At 39.9% G+C, this 22,366-nt stretch overlaps 1 protein-coding gene across 1 annotated transcript in view; it reads left to right on the top strand.

The window, feature by feature from the left end:
- ptprfb (protein tyrosine phosphatase receptor type Fb) overlaps positions 1-22,366 on the top strand; it is a 160,595-nt gene that overhangs the window by 69,016 nt on the left and 69,213 nt on the right. Inside the window, exons 7-10 of the mRNA XM_077616357.1 lie at positions 11,924-12,112; positions 13,346-13,363; positions 15,976-16,086; positions 19,731-19,742. Of these exons, the coding sequence (XP_077472483.1) occupies positions 11,924-12,112; positions 13,346-13,363; positions 15,976-16,086; positions 19,731-19,742 (330 nt within the window). The remainder of the gene's footprint in view (positions 1-11,923; positions 12,113-13,345; positions 13,364-15,975; positions 16,087-19,730; positions 19,743-22,366) is intronic.

Here is a 22,366-nt window from a genome sequence, read left to right as displayed (position 1 = left end):
ATGTTATATATACTTTTCATTAAATATTTTCTAGATTTAAAAAAAATTGAAATATTTATTTATTGTCACTCAATATTTTTTGTATTTCATTTTCTTATAATAGGTTCTTTTTCTTCTTTAGAAATCTTTTGAACACTCCGATTAAATGAAATGTGCTTTTTCAATATGGGCATGAACATAATCATCATTTTGATTCACCTAACCTTTAAATGATAATTATTTTATAATGGTAAACTTGCAATTTAGAAATACACAATGACTATTTGGCTTCTTCGGGGGTGCATTCCTCCGCCTATAAATATTTTGCCAATTCCATCCGCCTGTATATATTTTGCCAGTTCCACTGTGGCCGAACGAGCCTCCCGATTTAATATCTCCCACCATCTGGTGGCTGGAGGTCTGGCCTCGTATATCATATCCAGGTTGACAGTTATAAACTGCATCTGTCTCTGTGCGCCTCTCCCAAGGACTTAGACAATATGGCGAGGGTGAACGTAGCAGTCTGCGCCCTTACACCGTTGTTTCCAAGAACTTTATGGGTATTTATAGGACAGAGAATAGAAAAAACGGAGGAAAATTGTTTGCAAATTATCATTCCAACTGAACTCAGGTGTTGATTCGGAGAGATGCTGTTTAAAAACGAGTAGTGTGGTCAGTTGCTAACATTAAGTAGCGTGTCTTTGTTTATTAGTTGTTCGGAGGATTTGGATAACTTTATTCATTGGATAACTTTATTCATCCCGTATTCGGGAAATTTCGTTGTCACAGTAGCAAGAGGGTGAGAATACAGACACAGAAAAGACATTTTAGACATAAATAGATAGGTAATAAGTAAGTTAAAAAATAAATACATGAATACATATATAAATAAATAAGCGTGTTGCTGAATATATATATATATATATATATATATATATATATATATATATATATATATATATATATATATATATATATATATATATATATATATATATATATACACACATAGATGTACATGCATGCATACGGTAGGTCTTTGCTGACAATGTTGTTGTTATGGGCTGCGATTTATGCCACTGGAGTTGCTAAATTAGACTATTGCATTTACTTTTATTTATTTAGTAAGGATTTTATTGGTTTATTTGAATCATTGCGTTGAAAAACTATATGACCTTGATGTATAAAATACGTGATTGAATCGTCAAATGAATAAAGAGAATTCTCTATTACACCATTCATGTTCATCCTTTTAATGCAATGATTCAAATGGCACAATAGCATTTCCGATTATACTGTTGAAGTAAATATTTTAATGTATTCAAATGATGTTCTAAACTATTCAAGTTTACGATTCACATTGATTTTCGAGTGGATGCACTCTCGCATTAGTCAGAAAGAGTAATTCAACATTTTGCCGCATCACAAATACTCGAGGCCACCTTGCAGTGTCCTTCAACAAGACGCAATTCACGCCGGAATTATTTCCCTCGCTCCCATCGATAAATGATACGGCACATTTCAAGTGATTGATAAACTCCTTTAAAAGTTAAATTTGCTGGAATATTTCCTTAGCGTTGGAAGAGCAGCTTGTCAGTGCTTTCGGGCGGCGTTTTATCATCTCTACTTGTCCATCAATTGCCGTGTGCTTTTGGCGAGCCGTATCTGCAAAAGAGCAAATGCTGCACTGTCAGTGATGATCACGTCTGTGGCCTCGGGGAACTGAGGAAGCCAGGGAGGGGAATAAAGAAGACGACAGAACCTCAATCAATGACTAAAAATACAAGAAAGTTAGGGATTGCGGACAAGGAAACCAGAAGGGAGGCTTGCAATTTTCAGAGTTTGTCCGAAGATTATAGAGCTCCGAAAGTGGACCCTTTGGTAAAATTTCGGAAAACGTGTAATTTGCTATTAGAAACCCACCAAACACATCTGCAAGCTGGAGAACAGATTTATGCCAAAAGACTCCATTTGAGACGCATTCATTGGGGTTTCAAGTGTGCACATGAAAGTTCTCTCGCAGTGGGCTTCTTTCTCGCTCTCTTCACACGTTCAAGTGTGTTATTTTGAGGAGACATTAAATGGCTTATTCATGCTCAATGTCTTTGCAGCTGTGGACAGCGGCTTAGTCTTATGACCAGCTGTTCGCTGTCCTCGAAAATGTGCGTTTTTCATTAAATGTTTGGATGTTCTAACACGACTAAATGGCTAGCACTAGCTATATTGATAATTATACACAGTTAGACTTAAATGGTCTCTTCTGTAGTGGTAACAAGGGGTTTCTCTTGACAATAAAGCCAATATGTACCTGAAATATATAAGTTTCCTGATAAATAGTGATTGTGAGTGTTTGTTTGGAAAATACAAACGTAGAGCAAGGAACAGGAGTTTTATAACGGGACGCTCGCACTAGTGTCTAGAAATTGAAACACGGCAACACGTGGGGAAAAATTATGTCTCTTCATTGATGGGATAAGTGTATAGTAGTAATAGCATTGTTATATTAATAATACCGTATTTTCACGACTATACGACGCATCGTATTTTTAGCCGCAGTGTCAGTAACGAGTGCTATTTATGTGTTTTACACACACAAAGGACGCACCGTTTTTATAGACGCAGCCAGGCATGGCAAAACATACACCAGCTTAAACATACGGACACACTCTAAAAACACGTTTTTAAAAAGGCAACGAAAGCAAAACTGAGTTCGGTTGTACTTTATCTAGCCATTTTACAATGTACTCACGTCATCATCACCCACAAATCCATCAAAGTCTTCATTTTCTGTGTCCGAATTGAACAATTGTCCAAATGAGTCATCGAAAACGCTAAGTTTTATACGTTCGTCCAGGCGGCCACAATCCATTCGCAAATAGTAGCTAGCATAACTATTCCAACGCTGTCTTCCAATGCAAAATTGATTAAGAAAATACTTGTTTGTCTTTATAATTTTTGTTGTATTCTGGTTTTTGCCAAGTTTCATTCATTTTTATGGTGCTCTTTTTGCAGTTATTTTCAGTGTAAACACTATCTTAAATTTTTCTTCAATAAAAAGCCTAACACCCTGGTGTCACGGGTTTGAAGGCCCCCTTCCACAAAAAAAACGATCCTTGGATTAAGCCAGTTTGTGCTATTTTATTTAATTTATTTTTAGTGCAGTGAAAACGCCATCTGTTTTGGTCGCTGATTCTCTGGCTGTATTGAACTCATCATCACCGGCCCCGGGGAAGATATCGAAGATGTGACATGGCACAGGCCTCCTCTAATATCTGCCAATTGTCAAGAGCAGACAGTGACGTCTGGAAATTGACATGTGGCTGCTAAATATCCACAAGCCAGTCGTTTTTCATCACTAATACGAGACTTTGCCCAGAAGTCCTAAGAGAGCATGACTGATCTGATTATCAAGACTAATGTGTCATGTCTACTTGTAGCTTTTACTGTGGTGCACATTTATTCCACTTTAACTTGGCCTGTTGTGGTTCCCAATAATTTAACTCTCCTGCTGTCTATTATTATGGCTCTGTTGGAGGGAATTATTCGTGTTAATCAAATCGAGGCAGCATCAATTATGTCTGACACTTGATTTCTGAGAGGTGCCGACATTTCTTTAGCAGTAACTAAAGTGGTAAGTGACACTAGGCTCTTTTCAGGAGTCATCTGGAATGTTGCAAGGTGGCACTTTAGTTTTAGTTTCCTTTATCGTTAACTGCAAAGACTGAAAACAACTCCATATTCTTTTTTTTCCTCTCTAGAGTCAGTCTAGTTGTCTTTATCTGTGTTGGAAAACGTGTTATTGTTTGTTCTTTTTAGAAATATCACCGCCCCTTTGCAGCATAAAATTTGGTCGGAATGTCTATTACGACTAGACTCACGAGAAATTCTCTAGAAACAATACCCAAAAAGCAGCTACTTGTATTAGTTTGTCAGGAAGTTCATCTTTATTCCCTTTCAGTTTTTTTTTAAACGAATGCTCTAAAGTTATTTTTACTTAACTGCATGATATTTGGTAAGCAGGCTTACCATTGGTGGCCCCTCAAGAATTCTCAAAAATACCCGTTTAAGTATATCTAAGGGTCTGATGTTGTATAACATTATGATCACATAACAATTATACGATGCATTTGAGATTCTTGAATAGATTAAATTTTCTCTGCCTTTTGGGTCAACTTGATAATAAAAACTATGACAGAATTTATTTGACCCAGCGTGTTGTTGTCCCTGGTACCTCAATATAGGGCTGCAGACAAGCAGGAAGGTAGGGTTAAGTATTTTAATATCTTATTTGCGGTATCGCTTGGTACAAACATCTTCGAGATTTGAAATGGTTCATTTCAGGATCATAAAAGCATGAAACGCTAATTCTTTAACAATGCTTTGTGCTTAATTGCCTGCCGAGAGCTGTTTCATTCATCCAATTTGTTAATAATGGCGCTCCAAGCCCGTAACCTTGCTATTAAAGAGCAAGGTCCACCTAATGGCTTCGCAGGCCAACGAGTCAACGGCTCCCTGGGCCCTGACGAGCTATGGATGGATGGGCCTTAGCGAACGTCAGCGGGGGAGTCCTCTTACCTGTGCTCCATGACCTGGCTAATGGCAGGCCTCTCAACCTGACCCTCTTTCTTCTTCTCCAACACAATAGAACCATTTTCCACTAGACGGAGATTACGTATCAGTCAGCCAACCGCTTGATTTCTCACAGGCATCGCCTTTGTAGTCATTCAGTCACCAGTGATAAAGGCACATTTGCTTGTGTATGACTGCATTGCATCAATACTTATGCAAGGCATGGCTGGCTTAGCAAACATGATCTCACCTGGGTTTGACCTGCTTCTTAACACCTGCAGTGTCACACCTAATGTCTGTGTTTACTTTTATTTAAGATAAGGATGGTATCGTAACCACTCTCACTCATGTCTTGACTGAAACATGATCCACCGCCCCCAGATAAAGATATCTGTCAAGACAGTGTTGAGTCGTTAATATCGCTGTCTGCATTGCAAACCTCTAAAAAAATGACCGTAGGGCCAGTGTTTCTACCTGCATGTAGCGCTGTGCCAGAAAAGAGAAAAAAAAAATGAAAAAGTGTAGGGAGGGGCGCAAGAGATTATACTCACTTGTGTTGACTGATGACAAAGATAAAATCTTAAACTTGAGGTCTTCAAACTTGGGTATCTGTGAGGCGTACCGAATCATTTAAATGAATATTTGGAATTTTAAAAAGGGTTTTACTAAACTACATGTGGAAACAGACAGATGAAATAGTTGTTGATGCCTTAGCATTTGGCTAATTATAATAAAATAATAATAATTGTTCGCAGCTCACGGCATTTAACGCACACTGATCTGATGAATCAATCACTGAAGCAACTTAGCTGTTTAGCTTGAAGGTCGTGTATTTATCTTTCCTTCCATGTATTTATCTTTCCTTCCAGGCACCTGAACTGTTGTCCAACACGCTGATTCAATTACCTCCATGTCTAAACAGTTTGCAGGTTGTTTTTGAACCCTTCTTCTATAATCACAGTTGACGCTGTTGACAGGGACTGCATATTATTCATTATGTCCAACTGAGGGAAATGAGTAAAACCTGTCACAAGACCGCCACATTTTAATTAAGCCAACCCGCTACCATCTACTCTCCAAACTGGATAAAAGTCTCTCCTATCTGCCTGTAATTACACTTAGCTTGTCGCGGCAAAGTTTCCCCGGTGATTAATTTGAGGCGTGGAGATGATTGATTCATTTGTTTGTTTACAAACTTGTTGCTCTGCTCGAACAAATCGTCACGCTCTCCTGGCTTTCGGATCCTTGTCGTATTTATCCTCCAACTCCAGGACAGACAGTCAAGTCGTATTACACACACACCCTGGTTTGTTTACTCGTCTCCTAGATGTTGGTGCTTGAAAAGACGTAAATGGAAAATGTGTGTGCATCCTGTTAACGTGATCTTGATGATCTTCAGACTTTTGTCCAGGGTTTTTCAAGGCTCAATTTGAACAAAATGTGGTATTCTTCAAATCATCTGTATCCGCATTCTAGCTGTGTGTGCAAATATTATCAAGCAAATGATGGCTTTTTAAAATTTTGCCTCTTTAATTATGTACTAGAACTAACATATTTTAGTTGAATCTTTGTGGATTACACTGACCTGAATGAGTGAGAATCTAAACTGACTTAGACAAAAACTCAACAAATAGAAAACTCCTTGGCATATGTGATTTATATTGTGTCAGTCATTAAAAATGAGCTAGAGAGTTGTGTAATTAGGCGGAAGATATGCAGGAAAAGACCCTGCCAGTTAGACTGACTACACGGACGAGAAGGAAACAGTGATAGAATATAAACGAGCGCAAGAATAGTCTTGGTTGACAGAGAACAAGGTGACTCGGTCAGCAGAAGCCAGCATATTTTGGCGAACCACCCGCGGACTTGTCGTGTCAGGTCAAAGGCCAGGGTTATGTACTAAAAGAATGCTCCCCGGCATTAATAAGAAACGCTTGGATTCTGGCAGGGCCGTAGATCACACTGATGGCAGTGGAAGTATGATATCAGATCGCCTGAACCAGAGAAATAGGAAAAGTGGAAGAGATGAAGATGATAAAACGGCAGGAAAAGAGGAAGGACTTGGGGGGGATGTACTGGGGAATTAGATGACTGTTATTGATTATGTGCCTACTGGCGGGGAATAAAAGCAAATGTTCTGCTCAGCCAGACAAAAAAAGGATGTTGTTTCAAAGGTCGCAGAAATGCATTACAGTCATTTTACTCTGGATAAACAGCGTACTAAGAGCCACTACATCTTGTGGCAATCGTGTTCAAATCAGCAGTTGCAGGGTTTCTTTAGTTTGCTGTAACTCTGTGTTTTGCAACACTCTGTGGCAACAAGGTGTTTCAGGGTGTGCGTAGCGTTTGTTTGATGCACCATAGCAACGCCTAGACACTTTGGCGTTCCTCCGTAACGTTCGTTAAGGCCGAGGATCGTGAGAGTGGTGAATGGAAAGTTTCATGCCAGAGCGCAGTCAGGATTTGGATGTTGATTTCATTTTTCTTCCGAAATACCTCCATCAAAGAGATTATTATCATTGAATAATAATGTGGAGACTCGGGAGGTGTTTCTTGAAATTGATTTCGTCTTCTGTCGTATAATTTGGCTTCAACTACAAAGGGCGACAAATCAGACAAATATCTGAGAGCAATGTGAGATGAATGCCAGCAGCCGTTAGTTGAAAAATATTCAAAAGCTAGGAAACGGTTTGTCCATCCGGGATGAAACCGTCAAGACTGTGTTTACATTGAATATCCACAAGTTGATAAAATAGAGACTGTGCAAGAAAAGTTTTTACCTAGTCAGACATTTACCACCATTGTTTTTTTAAGCAAGGCATTCTAAGAATAAACTACTAACAACTAAACTGAATTTTACCACTATTGCTACGGTACTTGGACATTCCCAGATCGAAGACCTAACAAGAAATCACCATGTCCGTTTTTTTGGGAAACCTTTTATTTAACGATTGGTTTTACATAGTTTGCTCCCAAATGTGATACATATCCTCTAAGATTTAAAGGACTCGCAAAATGCAATATTGAAAGTAATAGGGTGGGTAAGGTTAATGAAGCTTAGCCTGACGAGAATGGAATAGGAGACAAAGACGTCTTGAGAAACTGAAAATTACATCTTGCACATGTGAATCATGTCGACAAGAGACTACATCAAGTCAGACAGCTTTTTTTTCTTCGTTGAACTTGCCCATTTATTTTTACATCCATCTCTCCATCTTTTTCCTCACAGTGTTGACACCTCACCCCTATGGATGAGGTACATGCAAATGTCTTCTTGCTTTTGCGATGCTCCCAACGGAAAACAGGCGTGAGCCTTTTTACCCCATCTCTCTCCCCCTCAACTTTGTGCCTTTCAGTGCCATATTGACTCACAGCCAATTGGAGCAAAAACAACACCTTTAGTGCTATTTAGTTTTTTTTTGCCCTTGCTGCTGAATTATAAAAGGCTTGCGCTTGAGACCTGCTATTGAATAAACTAGATTGGGGGGGACTAATGCAAAACATGAGATGCGGGAAAGGGCTTAGTTTGTTTTTATGTCAAGAAAGCTGTTAATGTTTACTCTTCATACGAATGCAGGTGGTCTGGGTCTCTTCCTTAATCCCTTCTATAATGTCATCTAGACGTTGTGACAATTAAGTCAGGTTAACTTGAATAATATCGTCCCCTCACTAGTTTGCGTGGGTTTTCTCCAGGTACTCCGGTTTCCTCCCGCATCCCCAAAACCACCTGGTTGAACACTTAAGTTGTCCTTAAGTATGAGAAGGAGTGTGAACAGTTATCCGTCTCCCTGTGTCCTGTGATTGGCTGACAACAAATTTATTATTTTAGGCTCCAGCACCCCCGCGATCCTTCTGACGATAGGCTCGCCTAATGAATTAATGATTCTGATATCTAGTTTCCTATTCCAGGTAGTATACTAAGAAAGAAGTCATTTGCCTATAGAAAATGTTTGTAAAAATGAATGAATAAAACAGTACCTGAACAACAGTAACATTAAATATATTTTCTTTCTAAATTTGTGTTGTCAGGAATACAAAGTAATAACTAAAAAAAACTCTTTCTAGTGCAGTTATCTAATAAACTGCTGCTGGAGCAGTGCAAGATTTTTTTTAAATGTAATTATCCACAATAAAAATTAAAAAAAAAAATTCAAAGCATCCATTTATTGTCCAGGACTACATTTTAAATGATAATAAATTAGATAAAAAGTTGCACCATATAAAAGGCCTTTGGTGACGGCCCAGCAATCTTTTAATTACACTACCTGGATACATGATTTTTCCAAAGCTAAAGTTCTCTTTGTCAAAGTTAGATTTAACTGACAATCAAGTATTCCTAAAGTTCTATAGATGACTCTCTAACATGTTCAACACGTTTCAGACAACTGGGACCTGTTTTAATTGGGAGGAAAAATTGCATGATACGTCTCTGTTAACTATTGATGTGAAAGTGGAGAAATGTGTTATTCTCATGAATATTCTCAGGCATATGTTCACTTCCCCTTATGTTTCACAACTGCATGCGTTATCGACTTACTATAGGAACCTTCTATTCTACTGCCTACACGTTAAAGATTCACAGCAGCACATTTGTCTGCCTCCTGCACTGCAAATTGAACCGAGTAATGAGAACACACGGCCAGATGAAAATTAGATCCAAGTGCGCTATCTGGCGTGTCAGGCCTTTCTAGTTACCGCTTGCTTCCCCCGTCAAAACGTTTGGGAGAGTATGCGCCTCGACGTTTTCTGACATTAGCCCGGTATTGCCAACCGCCGGTCTTCCCAGCGGGACAGTAGGATGAGGACGGGTCTTTTTCAGTGGGGCACTTATTAGAGCCATCGCCCTCGTCGCCACGCTCTACTCGCGCTGGTAATTGGAGCTGGCAGGAGGTTGGCATGTAAAACCCTCCCTGGTGCCCACCCCCTTTCTCCTTGCTCGCTTTCCTATTTCCTCTTCCCCTCACCTGCCTCATGCTCAGGGTTTGCCTCAATAGTTAAGGGCAGCGTCATGCCTTTTTAATTGAATTACCGTATTTTCACGACTATAAGGCGCACTTAAAAGTCTTACGTTTTCTCCAAAATAGACAGAGCGCCTTATAATCCACTGTGCTTTATATATGGAAAAAAAAATAAAATGTGTCATTCATTGAGGGTGCGCCTTATAATGCGGTGCGCCTTATAGTCGTGAAAATACGGTAATTACTATATTAGGGGTGCCGTCCTTAGTTTTAGCCCATTCCAATGCTTTACTGATTCAGTAACAACCAGAAAACCACATTAACCTCCCGCAGGTTTGGAGATATTGTTAGTGTTTGGAAGCAGGTGTTCAACTAGGGTGAGAGTGAGATGTCGAGATAGAGTTAAGGTTTTAAATGAAGGTTTAGCCGGGGTTTGGAGATAGTTCGTTTTAAATTAGGGTGGCACGGACTAGTTTGTCAAACCGCATGTTTTTTTTCTCCATTTATTGGCTTTCCTCCAGGCATTGCCTGCCTGCCTTCTCTGTCATTCCTGGCAATAAAAGAGGACATGAACAAAGGCTTGTCTTTGTTTGCCCGGAATGACAAGTTGGCAAATGGACCAGCTGCAAGAGTCTGGAAACCATGCAGGCCTCAAATCTTCCACAATAGCTTGTCAACTACTCATATGTCCGACTTTCATTTATTTTATTTTATTGGTTTAAACCATGCAAGTGTGATATGTAAATTTGTTCAACTACTTTTGGCAAAATGTTCAGGATTTTGGAAATTATATAAAATAACCAATGCTGCAGCTGATTTAAGCATTAACACACGTGTCAAAGTGGCGGCCCGGGGGGCAAATCTGGCCCACCGCATCATTTTGTGTGGCCCGGGAAAGTAAATCATGAGTGCTGACTTTCTGTTAAGGATCAAATTAAAATGAAGAGTATAGATGTATATTAAATTTTCCCCCTTTTAAATCAATAATTGTAATTTTTTAATCATTTTTTCTGTTTTTAGTTCAAAAATCATGTTGTAAAATCTAAAAATATATTAAAAAAGCTCAAATAAACATTGTTTTAAAATCTATAAAAAATGAATATTCAGGGCTTTTAATCCAGTCCCAAAAATTAAATATGTCTAAAATGGTCCGGCCCACATTAAATCGAGTTGACGTTAACGCGGCCCGCGAACAAACCCGTTTTACACACAACCAGTGACGAAAAACATGTCTTAAGATTTTTATTTTATTATTTTTTTGAGACATCCAGAGTGAGAATTTCACCCACAAAGGACCACGGTGGGTTCAGGTTTTTATTCCAACCAAACAATAGGAAACTTTTTCACCAATTGAGTGTCTTGCAAATGTATTGGGTTGATTGTTACTATTGTTTCAAAGAAACCTCGACTGTGTTGGACCAAAGCGTTATAATTTATTGTATTAAAAGTAGGTTTCAAGCTTGTATTAAGGTTTTTTAGTTTACAGTTTCAACACAACCTTGGTGTTTTCACTTGGTTTAAAAGTTTAAGGTTGTTAAATACGTGTTGCAAGCGTCACTGTTATCACTTGAAACACTTGGATGTTCATGAAATTTCCTCAGGTCAGCCAATGTTACTCTGTTTTAAAATTCCCGACGGGATTTAATTCCTAGTGCAAAACACTTGTTTTGGATTTCACAGCTCACCTACTGTGCAAACGGAGCGTAAAAAGTGTCAGGTCCATGTAAAAGCCTTTTTGATTTATTCCCTCCTCGTTTAAGCTCTGCTGATAGGACCGCACCTCCCGCTCATGTTATATCTGTGTTTGCATTTTTCACCAGCCGGAAGCACTCACCAATAATCTTAATCATAAATATTATATGGGTGGCAGTACAACATTGTTTGCTCTCAAATATCCCCTGTTGATGTCGAAAGCGAAAAGGGCTTAGCTTGCCAAAAACGCTGCGACATGAATACAAATATTCTGCTTCTGTAATGTAAACACTGGGTTGTGGGATGTTGTAGGCTTTTCTAAAGTTATTTTTATATTTTCATTCATTTTGATACGCCGCATCAATATCAATGTGCCCAAGCCGTCCTTGTTAATAAATCATTCTTAAATTATGATTATATTAAGTTATTCTTTCTATTTTATAGAAATGAAAACGGATCGATTTTAAAGTAATCCACAGATAAAAGAAAACGTTTCTTATCGTGAGGCGATGCGTTATTCGTCATTTCTATTTGAGCGTTGCTTCATGTATGGTGAATACCTCCTCATTCTTCAATGAATACCTCTTATGTACTTTGCATGGCTGTTATCCTTGAAGTTCTTGAAACTGCTGAGAGCCCTCTCAACATCAGAGCGTTTTTTCTTGCTTGCATTCCTCCTCACAGGCTTTACTAACAAAAAATCATTCTCAAATATTCTCCCACAGAGAACCAAATCCCCCATGGCTTCCCTACCATCGACATGGGCCCACAGCTGAAGGTGGTGGAGCGGACCAGGACCGCCACCATGTTGTGTGCAGCCAGCGGAAACCCCGATCCGGAGATCACCTGGTTCAAGGATATGTTACCTGTTGATATCGGCAGCAGCAATGGACGCATCAGACAGCTACACTCAGGTACATTTTGCAGTATTTATGTAGTTGTTTTCTTTTTTTTAATGTTCAAGAAATACAAACAGTTGTTCTGGAAGACCGTCAATGAATATCAACGGATAGAAATGACATATTTGCTACAAACCCACATCAAATTTTTTAACTTCATACAGTATATTCTCATATTCCGGTTTCATTTACTGCAGTGCGACTCGGTATAGGATGAAAAAAACAAGCTCCTCCTCTACTGCAAGATTTTGTACAAAAAAATTCCAACACATCAACAAGGGCTGGCTCTAGAGGTGACTGTGTAGTTCCCTTCAAAAAGCATTCAGCCAAAGCACCTTCTCTGTCCGTGCCTCACAAACCTGGAACTCAATACCAGTTACCATACGTAAACTCCCATCTTAAAGCCTGCCCATAAAGTAATTTATTTAAAAAAATAAAAGTATATTATATTTTTAGGAATACTATTTGCCAGTGTCATTATCAGATTTGGATGTTATGATAGCCATGAGCAAAAAATATTGCCATTTCATGGTGTTGCAGTTTCAGTCCATCTCAAGAACGTTTTACATCAAAATATTTAGGCAAATACCATTTGACGTCGCTACATTAAAAGCGCTACTTCAAAGCATCAGACAATAGAAAGTTTCTAATGAAAATTAAACTGCAGTACTACAACAGTTTCTTTGAAGAAGCAAAATATTTTAAAACCGGTGTTACAATGTGGCTTCACTTTTTCCCCTCACAAAGAAACTAACACATGCCAAGGTTAAAACCAGTCATATAATATGTTATTACTTATTGTCAAGCAGCAAAACTTTTAATTAGTTTTCTTGCTCTATTGAGAGAAGTTAAGGGAGGGGAGGTTGGTTGCCTTGGAAACAGCCTGATACACCACCAGACTAACACCTCTTTTTATCAATGACCCCCAATTTTCCCAGACATCTGTTGCCGCATTGGGATTTACTGCTAGCCATAGAAGTAGATGTGTAACAAAAATTACACACAACGACAAGGGATAGGCAAGACGCCTGGCTGTTGATTAACCGAATGCACTGACTGGAAACTGTACCTGTTCCACGGCATCAGGGAGAGCAAACTTTATCACGTCGCTTCTAATCAGTATAGTCCCTATCTGTGGCCTACCAGACAGCCATGTTTTATATATATATTTTTTCTTCTGTTGATGATTAAGTGGATTACTAACTAAATCTCTCAACCCCTGTTTGCCTCAAAATGACTCCCACCTAGGTGGTACACCAATTAGAGGTAAGGATGAGAAAACGAAAAAAAAATGGTGTTCCATCACATTTCACATAAACAAACCCTTTGCATCCGCCACTTCACTCTACCCAAACCACCACCCACCACTTCTACGGGTCCATCAAGGTCTCTTCCTCCTTCCCCCCCTCGTCTGTCGAGCACATGGTCTGTTCGTTATGGTTATTGCGGCTTACACCCAATGTTCACCAACCTTGTTGTCGGTATGTTCCAAGGTGTTACCTTGAACATTCTGTACGTCCTCGGAAAAACAAGTGAACGCAATCTGTTCTGGGACCATGGTAGACCTTCCATTTATTTAGATTTTTCTATAGGGCATGTAAATACCAAGCGTTTGTATCGTTATTAATGTGGCTCATTTGCATAAGAGATTGCACTGATCAAGTACATGAGATGCTCTGTCCATTTTGTTTATCCCCTTTGATATCAACTGGTAATTGCTCTGGGCATTTTGCAATGAACAGCCCTGGTATTTAGATCATTATCACACGTCTTCCCTTTACAGTCCCACTGCTTTTTCTAGTCCTCGCTAAGATTTCAGCCATTGATTCGACACAATCTGACCGAGCAGGCCTTCAACTCTGGCTGTGCTACCTTAAATGCTGACTTTGAGTCATCCACGTCTCGACCCCTGGTGTTCAGGCGAAGCAGCGAGGTCTTGAATCTTAACTTGAAGGACGGTCTTGCCACGTGAGGCTGTTGCTGCAGCTACCTGCCCGGGAATGTAAATTGATGCGTCGTTAGCATATAAGCCATACTGTGAGCCTTGCGTTCCCGCACACATTTGGAAGACTGTTGATTAAGACTGAGATAAACAGTATTAAACTCTAGCTTCTGAATCGCTAATTTTATTATAGTCAGTTGACCTTGTGGAAGTTTTGAAGAGGTTACCAAATGTATTGGGTCCCTGTCTTTTTGATTTATTTTCAGAAAGACACTCAAATCAGAAAATCTTAACTGTCATTATACGTTGCCATACAACATGATTTTAATCTGTCAGATGGTGAAATGACATTAATATTTAAATGGTAGTGATCAGGCCTATAAACGCGTGGGGGGCCCTTAGACCTTAGTTTGAGGACTACTTCTCTTAAAAAATTGAAAGTAACCAGACTGGAGGGTGAGCTGAGAAAGTCGGGAGTTAAGTGTCGCAGGTCTGACAACTTAAGCGCCCGCCTTGCCGCAGGCGGCCCGCGCTATTTCCTAACCCAACGTGAGATTGACAGTTTGGTGACAGCATCATTAGTATGCATGTGCGTGTGAGCACTGAGCCATGCGACGGCGAGTTTGCCACCTCGGAAAAGAAGATATGCTGTCGTGTGATCTGAGCACACGGTTTCCTCCTACTCGAGAAGCCTCACCTTGGTAGTCAGGTTGCCTTGTGGTGAGCCTTGTTTGTCGCATCCATCTCATGCTGCATGGCGTGTGGAAAAAAAGCATATCCTGACACATCATCGTACGCTGACTGTTTTGTCTTGTTCCCAACTGCACGGTGACTGGATGACTTTGACGTCGGTTCCATGCTGTTCGGAAGGCGCCATATTTGTCGTTGTCATAAGCACATGTTCCACTACCTTAAAGTTTTAACGTATATGTTGTCAGTCATGACAGGCAGGTAAGTTTTTTTTGTCTGTCACAGTGCCCCTTGTGACAACGTTGCCTTTTCAGAGGTGTAACAATCCAAATGTTGTTTATTTGGCAATCACTTTTGACTCAACCAGATGTACAGATTAAGACAGTGGGTCACAACTTCTCTCTGTTGTACCTAACATTACTTTTCAATATTATAAAATGGATGGTGACCATGTCTATGATAGCAGATACTACCTAAAACCTGTTTAACAACTTGATGCTACGTACATCCCTACACACTTTGTGTTAGATTTAACAAGCTGGTCATGACTTCTCACTACACCCTTAACACTGTCCAACACTGTTACACCTCGGATGATGCAACAGAAGACTTCAACCCCCTCATTTCCCATTTACACACAACAATCGCGAGACGGGAACAAGGTGTCTTCTTTGTCCAGTGTGAAAGGCGTGGTGCAATATGTCTAAATTGCCGTGTTGTCCTTTGGACTTTGATAAAGATATCTATATATGATTTTATTTTATTTTTTACAACATGTTTGCACTCAAAGCTCCTGCTAAAAGCTATAACCAACGCCATCTGGCAGTGTCAACGCCACCCTAGGGGAGTCGTGTTGACTCACGGTCAACAAAAAAAAAAAAAAGACAAACATTAAATATGGTAGACCTGAGGCAAGGAACATTAAACACACACATGTTGCTTGAATATTGCTGTAATGATTGTCAGTGTTATGAATGAATTCGTTTATTGGTCATTTGTTTGGGAGAATTGAACACCAATTTGATGATCAGGCAATTAGTGTGGAAGAGATTGATTATTATTTTTGATTGAAATAGCAAAACAAATATTCTTATCACTGGGAGTTTAATTAGAACAATGGCAAAATGCTGGAGAGAATGCTAGAGAAAAATGGTGTTGAAATGGATCCATCCTCTAGCATACATTAGTGTGTGTTTTAGTCCAGTTTGTTGCTGGAATCTTTCATCCCTTCTCTCCACCCCCACAGGCGCTCTACAGATTGAGAACAGCGAGGAGTCTGACCAGGGCAAATATGAATGCATCGCCACCAACAGTGCCGGCACCCGTTATTCGGCCCCCGCCAACCTCTACGTACGAGGTAAAGTCAACCAAACCGCTGTCCCCTGTACTTTTCTTCCCCATCTACCTTGGCGTCAAAGCTATATTTATTTCCTATATACTAATCTTTGTGGCATGGTCATGCATTTTATCAACTAACCGCCTCCTCCAGGTGCAGCCTTTATGCAAACAGCTGCATTTAAGGCGGAATTTCCACACAGAAAGGGCACACCAACACCCTGTCTCAAATGTCTTGTTTTGACTGTGTCGTGAGGATCTCCAAACCGGATTGGCCAGTCCTTGTTTTGGGGCTTCCCTGAGAGGACTAAATCAGGGTAGGCTAAGGGTAACGCTGCAAACATTTTGCAGTAGGAGGAAAAAAAGAAAATGACGCCGGTGCGGCAACGGGAGTTGTGTGCAGGTCAGACCCGGTAGATAACACCAGCATGTCTGAAGTACATGAAACAGAATTGCAACTCTTGTTGTTAGTGGAGTGAGAGAAGGATAAGAGACAGAGAAAGTGTAAGGCCGAAGAGCACACGCACTTTTAACATTTCACGACTTTGTACCAGGCAAATATAGAAGCTGCCTCGAGTACATGTATTCCCAGTGTCCTAGTTAGAAATGACAAAAAAAGCCCTAAAACGTGAACAGATTTAGTAAACATAATTTCAGCCGGCATCAAAGCGTTGACTGCCTGTGAGATCTATTTTAATACCCAACATTTTTTATACCTTTTTCCGTTGCTAACATGAGTTAGAGCTACAACAACCAACAAAGTAACCTAATGATAAAAAAGAGTAACTTAATTCCGTGCAAGCTGCATGACAAAAAAGATTGTCAATAACCTTTCTCCGGTCTCTGATTAAAGATCTTGTCACACCGAGTCAGTTTAAAATAAAAAAATTTAAAAAAAAGGTAGATTAGGTAAATTGGGTAGAGGCATAAAATGGGGCAGATTTTTGTCAATACAACAAATTGAACATAAAGAACAGGGGTCAGGAACCTTTTTGAAAGAGAGAGCCACAAATAATTCTTATTATCAAATGTTATTCCTTGAGAGCCATACTCAAATTTTAAAAGTCATAATACATGAAAATGTGCAATTTTTTTAGTCATTTTACCACGTTTAAAGTATAAAAGGTCTCTGAATTCTTTTGACAACATTGTTACGCTGTTGCTAATCAATGAATATCAATGAGTATCAATGAGACAATAAATGCAGAAGACTCATGAAAAAAAAAAAAAAACAATGCCACAGTGCCGACATGACGTTCCTATTGGTGCGTTCGGGACTCGGCTCTCTCACCACTGGTTTCAAAATATTATAGCTCAGAGCCATATGCGCCCATCAAAAGAGCCACATGTGGCTCCCGAGCCATAGGTTCCCTACCCCTGATTTAGAAAGTAAGCACTGTTTTGTTGCAGTTTATTTCCCATTTCTATGAGCTCTCCATTTTATTTAAACATTGCGTGCGCAGTAAATAAAGTAAACACCTAAAGAGTTCAAAACAGCATGTTAGAAAAATGAAACTACAACAACAAAATAGCTTCCAATGAGGGAGTTACATGATCTTTTCAAGGCCAAAAGCGCCATCAAAATTGCTAGATGAAACACCACAAGCACAGACACGTTCTGCTCTTAAATCTTAACGCAAAAGTGGGCGGGGGGCGGGGCAGAGGGGGGTCTACATAGAAGGGGATATAGGTCTCGTCTATTAATCAGCTGTCACAGGGGTAGACGCAGCCTTTGCTTCCTCTCGCAGGTAATTACAGTCATTGCGTGGCGTGGCGCCAGTAGGTCTCCAACACCACCCAGGTAGCTGTCAAACCCCCTTTTTAGCCCCAGCCCCAAGCACACACAGGTAGAAATCAAACCAAGCATAACCCTTTAAAATCTGCACTCGTCTCCAGTGGCGGAAGACAGACTTGTTTTTGCTCCGTCTTTGTTACTAGGGCGACAGCGAATGTCAGACCCGCAGGCTCGGCTGTAGGTGGGCTTTGATTTGGCCTAAACATGAGTGACGATGCCAGTCTCGTTTGTACTTTGTCTCGTTTTATCCAGCACGCCATTGGGAAGATTTAAGGGATTAGCATATCTACCCTACAAACTGGGAACATTACAAGCTTTTGGATGCAAATGGAGTTATAAAGTGTAGCAACTGAGTATTGCGGAAGTTATATAGTGAAAGTGGGGCGGATATGAATTTCAAGAAATCCTTAGAATGAATAATGCAAACAATACAGAGCAATACAAAGTCATTCTACTGAAATCTAATCATGTAAAATTAAACACACATTGAAGAAAATCAAATATCGCAACATGATTAATGCTAGCACACCAATCAGTATGCCAGTGGCGAGTTAACAAATTGCCTTTCAATCTAAATCTCTAAATAATTATATGAACAAAAACAGTGGAGTATATGATTCGAACGAACACCACGAAAATATTTTTGAATTGCATTATGGAAAAACAACTTATACTACTAAAGCTAAATCCATACTGTTTGTTTTTTAATCTTTTTTGTAAAATCAAATTAACTATCTAGATCACATGTGTCAAAGTGGCGGCCCGGGGGCCAAATCTGGCCCGCAGCATCATTTTTTGTGGCCCGGGAAAGTAAATCATGAGTGCCGACTTTCTGTTTTAGGATCAAATTAAAAGTGTAGATGTTTATTAAATGTCCTCATTTTCTCCCTTTTAAATCAATAATTGCTATTTTTTAATCCATTTTTTCTGTGTTTTTAGTTCAAAAATCATTTTGTAAAATCTAAAAATATATAAAAAAGCTAAAATAAACATCTAGATCTATAAAAAAAATGAATATTCAGGGCTTTTAATCCAGTTATTTTAATCCATTTATAAAAATATATCTAAATATTATATCTAAAATGGTCCGGCCCTCATGAAATCGAGTTGACGTTAACGCAAAATACCTTTAAAGGTTAAAAATGTACACGCTAATTTTTGTCCGCCATCACTCGCCACACTCGGGGTACCGCTGCCCAGAGCGTAGCCCCCACCCTTCGCCTTGACATTCCACAGCTGCCGCAGAATGATGTCTTCATATTTCACCACAAGGGAGGAAAGAGAGCTCTCTTGTTGTTGCTGTCTGTCCCCGTTCTCCTCTGTCCATTACAAGCGTTGTGTAGGTGCTGCAGGTGCAGGTCGCTCACACATACTAGCGAGGGGAGGACTCCATCAGCGTGGGTGGAATGACAAGCGTCCACATTTATCAAAAGCTTTTTCCCGTGCAGAATAGCGCCTGTCTGCAGACGCTCCTTTCCATATATCCATGTGACACGTTCATATGTCACATGGATATAGTTTAGCGCTCTCTGCAGTTTTTTTTTCCCCTCTCCTGACCAAAATATCTTCATTTTGTGTGTTGGAAAGGAAAACATTTACATAAATTGTCCATCCTTCTACACATTTATAAAGGTTTCCTGGGAATGCAACTTTATGGATGTGTGTCTCATGCTGAAATATTGTTAGAAAATGAGTTGTCCATTTAGGAGAAGGTCATCCAGCCTTTTCTTCACCTCTGTGCGTATACACTAGCATCTGTGTCACCTGACTTGTTCTCCATAACACTATTGTCTTTCACCTGTGTGTTGTCTTGCTCTCCACTCTTCATTTCCATTGCTCACCTTCATCAAAATCACTTCATCTGTGCACAGATCAGCGCGAAGGTTGGTTCACTTTCACTTTTAACCCTAACCCACCACCCACCTTTTTAATTTGAGGGCAGATTTTTTTTACCTGGATGAGGAACCCTAGAATTCCCCTTTTCAGACAAATAGGAGTGTTTTCATTTCCTTATTTTGGAATAAGCCTCTTCCCCCGCATGCATCCCAATGTCCTGCAAAACAGGTTTCTGACAACCTTGCCATAACATTGCGCAGTTTGCTCAAGGTGTTAAGATATTGTTTGAATTGTTCTTATTTATTTAGTCATATCCTTGTTGTCACTGTCAACCCCAGCCACAGGCTAGTATGCCTTCCATTCCTGATTGGCGGTTCATCACGAGTGATGGATTGCATTTATATTCTGCTGACCGGTTAGTCAGGTTTTCAGGCAATGAGACTGAAACGACTATTGACTTCAAAACGTAAAAAGCACTTCTCAAGAGATTATATAGCAATATAGAAACTCATTCTCATTGACATCCCTGTTTTTTTTTTCATCTCTGAACTAAACACCCTAGAGACAGAAAATGTTTCAGTCATGTCTGCACTGCCAACTCATGATCCAACATTTAAGAATGAACTCGCACCACTCTGTCCGTCAAACTGATCAGCTGAAATCATGCCAGGAATCACCCAGGAACTTTGCTGGTCCTGCCAGTTTGGTGGTCTCGATCGATTGGATTGACAGAACACATTCTGCAATCCTCAGGCACTTTTGAAAATGCTGTTAAATTTATAGATACCCAGGGCTGAGTGGAGACGGGGCTTTATTTGTGGTTTTGATAGAGTCCCATCGCACATCTAGGCCAGCGACTCTCGTCGGCGTTAGCAGCTCGGCAGGGAAATCGATAACAATTACCTGGCCTCCAGTCGTTTAGTTCCGCAGCACCTCTCCAAACTTAACCGCACACCATGAATTATTCACAGCATTAAGTGTTCAAAATACGCAAGCCCCATTGACCGTCTCCTCTTAGCGCTGTTAAGTCTGCGCTATCATGACAGAATAACAGACACTTTTAGCGTAATGGTCTTACATTAGGCCCGACTCGACTCCAGGCCTTTTTCGCGGGTGAATGTTGTGCAAATTCACTTCACATTCCATTGAATGGGAGTGACATCAGGGGTCACAAGGCCCCAACGAAACCAAGAACTAGCTGTCATATATTTGGCACCCTGCAAATCAGTTGGCCAGGCCTTGATATGAGAAAATCGGACCAAAGCGCGCCTTCGTCGTCCTCGCTCCTCCTGTCCTGCTTCCTTTTGAACCCTTGCCCTTATATTTCCCCGGCTCCCGTGCATGCCAAGTTTGAGAATGTCATTTGTGTCTTTCTCATGGACTTGCAATATTTCCCTTTCTTTTACAACCTGTGTGCATGTCTAAAACAGCCTCATTCCAAGAAAAACGTTCAAACCTATACCAAACTTTTTGTTTCTTTGTTTTTTCAGTTTTTCTAAATTGCTTTTCTTATCTAAAACTAACTGTGCTATGGGTATTTCCATCAGATGTGCCGCTACAACAGCATAGTTTAATATTATTGTTATAATAATTATTTTATGAAGCAGTGCTCAGGATTTTTTTTGTTAATGGCTAGGGAATTGCCTTTTGGTTACTTATAGGTTGGTGGGTTATTATTATGGTCCTTGACTATTCTTACTATTTCTTTTGACAAAGTATATCTTACTGTTGTTGTTAACGGTTTAGAGCATATTATACCCTCTACAAACGTAGCTGTTCCAAATAGGAAGAAATTTGTTCAAGACCATTTCGCCCAAAAATAATAACATGCCCAAAGCTTCATTTTTAGATTGGATAAATCCACCACAGTCTATTAATCATCATTTACCAAAATGAAAATGCAGAAGAGACTCGATTTCCTTACGAGAATCTCAAAAGGTGCTTTTGCATCATTCAATTGCACCTGATAATGAAAGGCACCTTGGTAAATGACATTACAGTTGAAATTATATCCGGCGGAGAGGAATGGGTAAAAGTTTGGGAAAAGAGAAGCTGAAGGAAGCCTCAAATTTGAAAATTGTTTTTTAATGGAGACTTGTTGAAAATATAGAGAAGCAATTACAGTTGAGAGCTTTTTTTCCCAGAAAAAAAACAGATGCTGCAGTAGTGCGGGGGAGCGCTGCAGTATAAAATCTGCAGGGATAGCTTAATGCCATAGTGTTTTGAATACATTCCACCTAGCAGTATTGGGGAAGCCATAAAGGTGTCCCACTGGGCAGCTAAGTGTTTGCCTTGGCTTCCATTTTCTCCATAATCAAAAGAAGTCAGAGCTCCTCTTCTCTAGAATTCACTTCATACCATGCTTCATTATGGTATTGATTCAAAAGTTCGTTTTCGCCACAGTGTCCAATGTTTACCCAAAAGTTACCAAGAGCGTTGGAAAATGGCGGGCTTCCATGGTCTGTTTTTATTCAAACTGGGGGGGGAAACAAGTCATATGTAAATGTTGTCTGTCTGTTTATCCTGGGCCTGGCTTCCCAAGATGGCACATTGAAGCTTCTGCATCAGTGTTTGCCTTGTCCCTCCGCGACGTCAGCGAGCCTTCTCGTCTCCATGGGAACCCCTTTTTAATGTCAGCCCATCTGCATATCACCACTGCACAAAGGAAGAG

The sequence above is a fragment of the Stigmatopora argus genome, chromosome 12, assembly GCF_051989625.1.
Source record: "Stigmatopora argus isolate UIUO_Sarg chromosome 12, RoL_Sarg_1.0, whole genome shotgun sequence".
NCBI classification, from domain to species: Eukaryota; Metazoa; Chordata; class Actinopteri; order Syngnathiformes; family Syngnathidae; genus Stigmatopora; species Stigmatopora argus.
The sequence above is the reverse complement of the archived record's forward strand: the minus strand, read 5'-3'. Positions and strand labels throughout refer to the sequence as shown.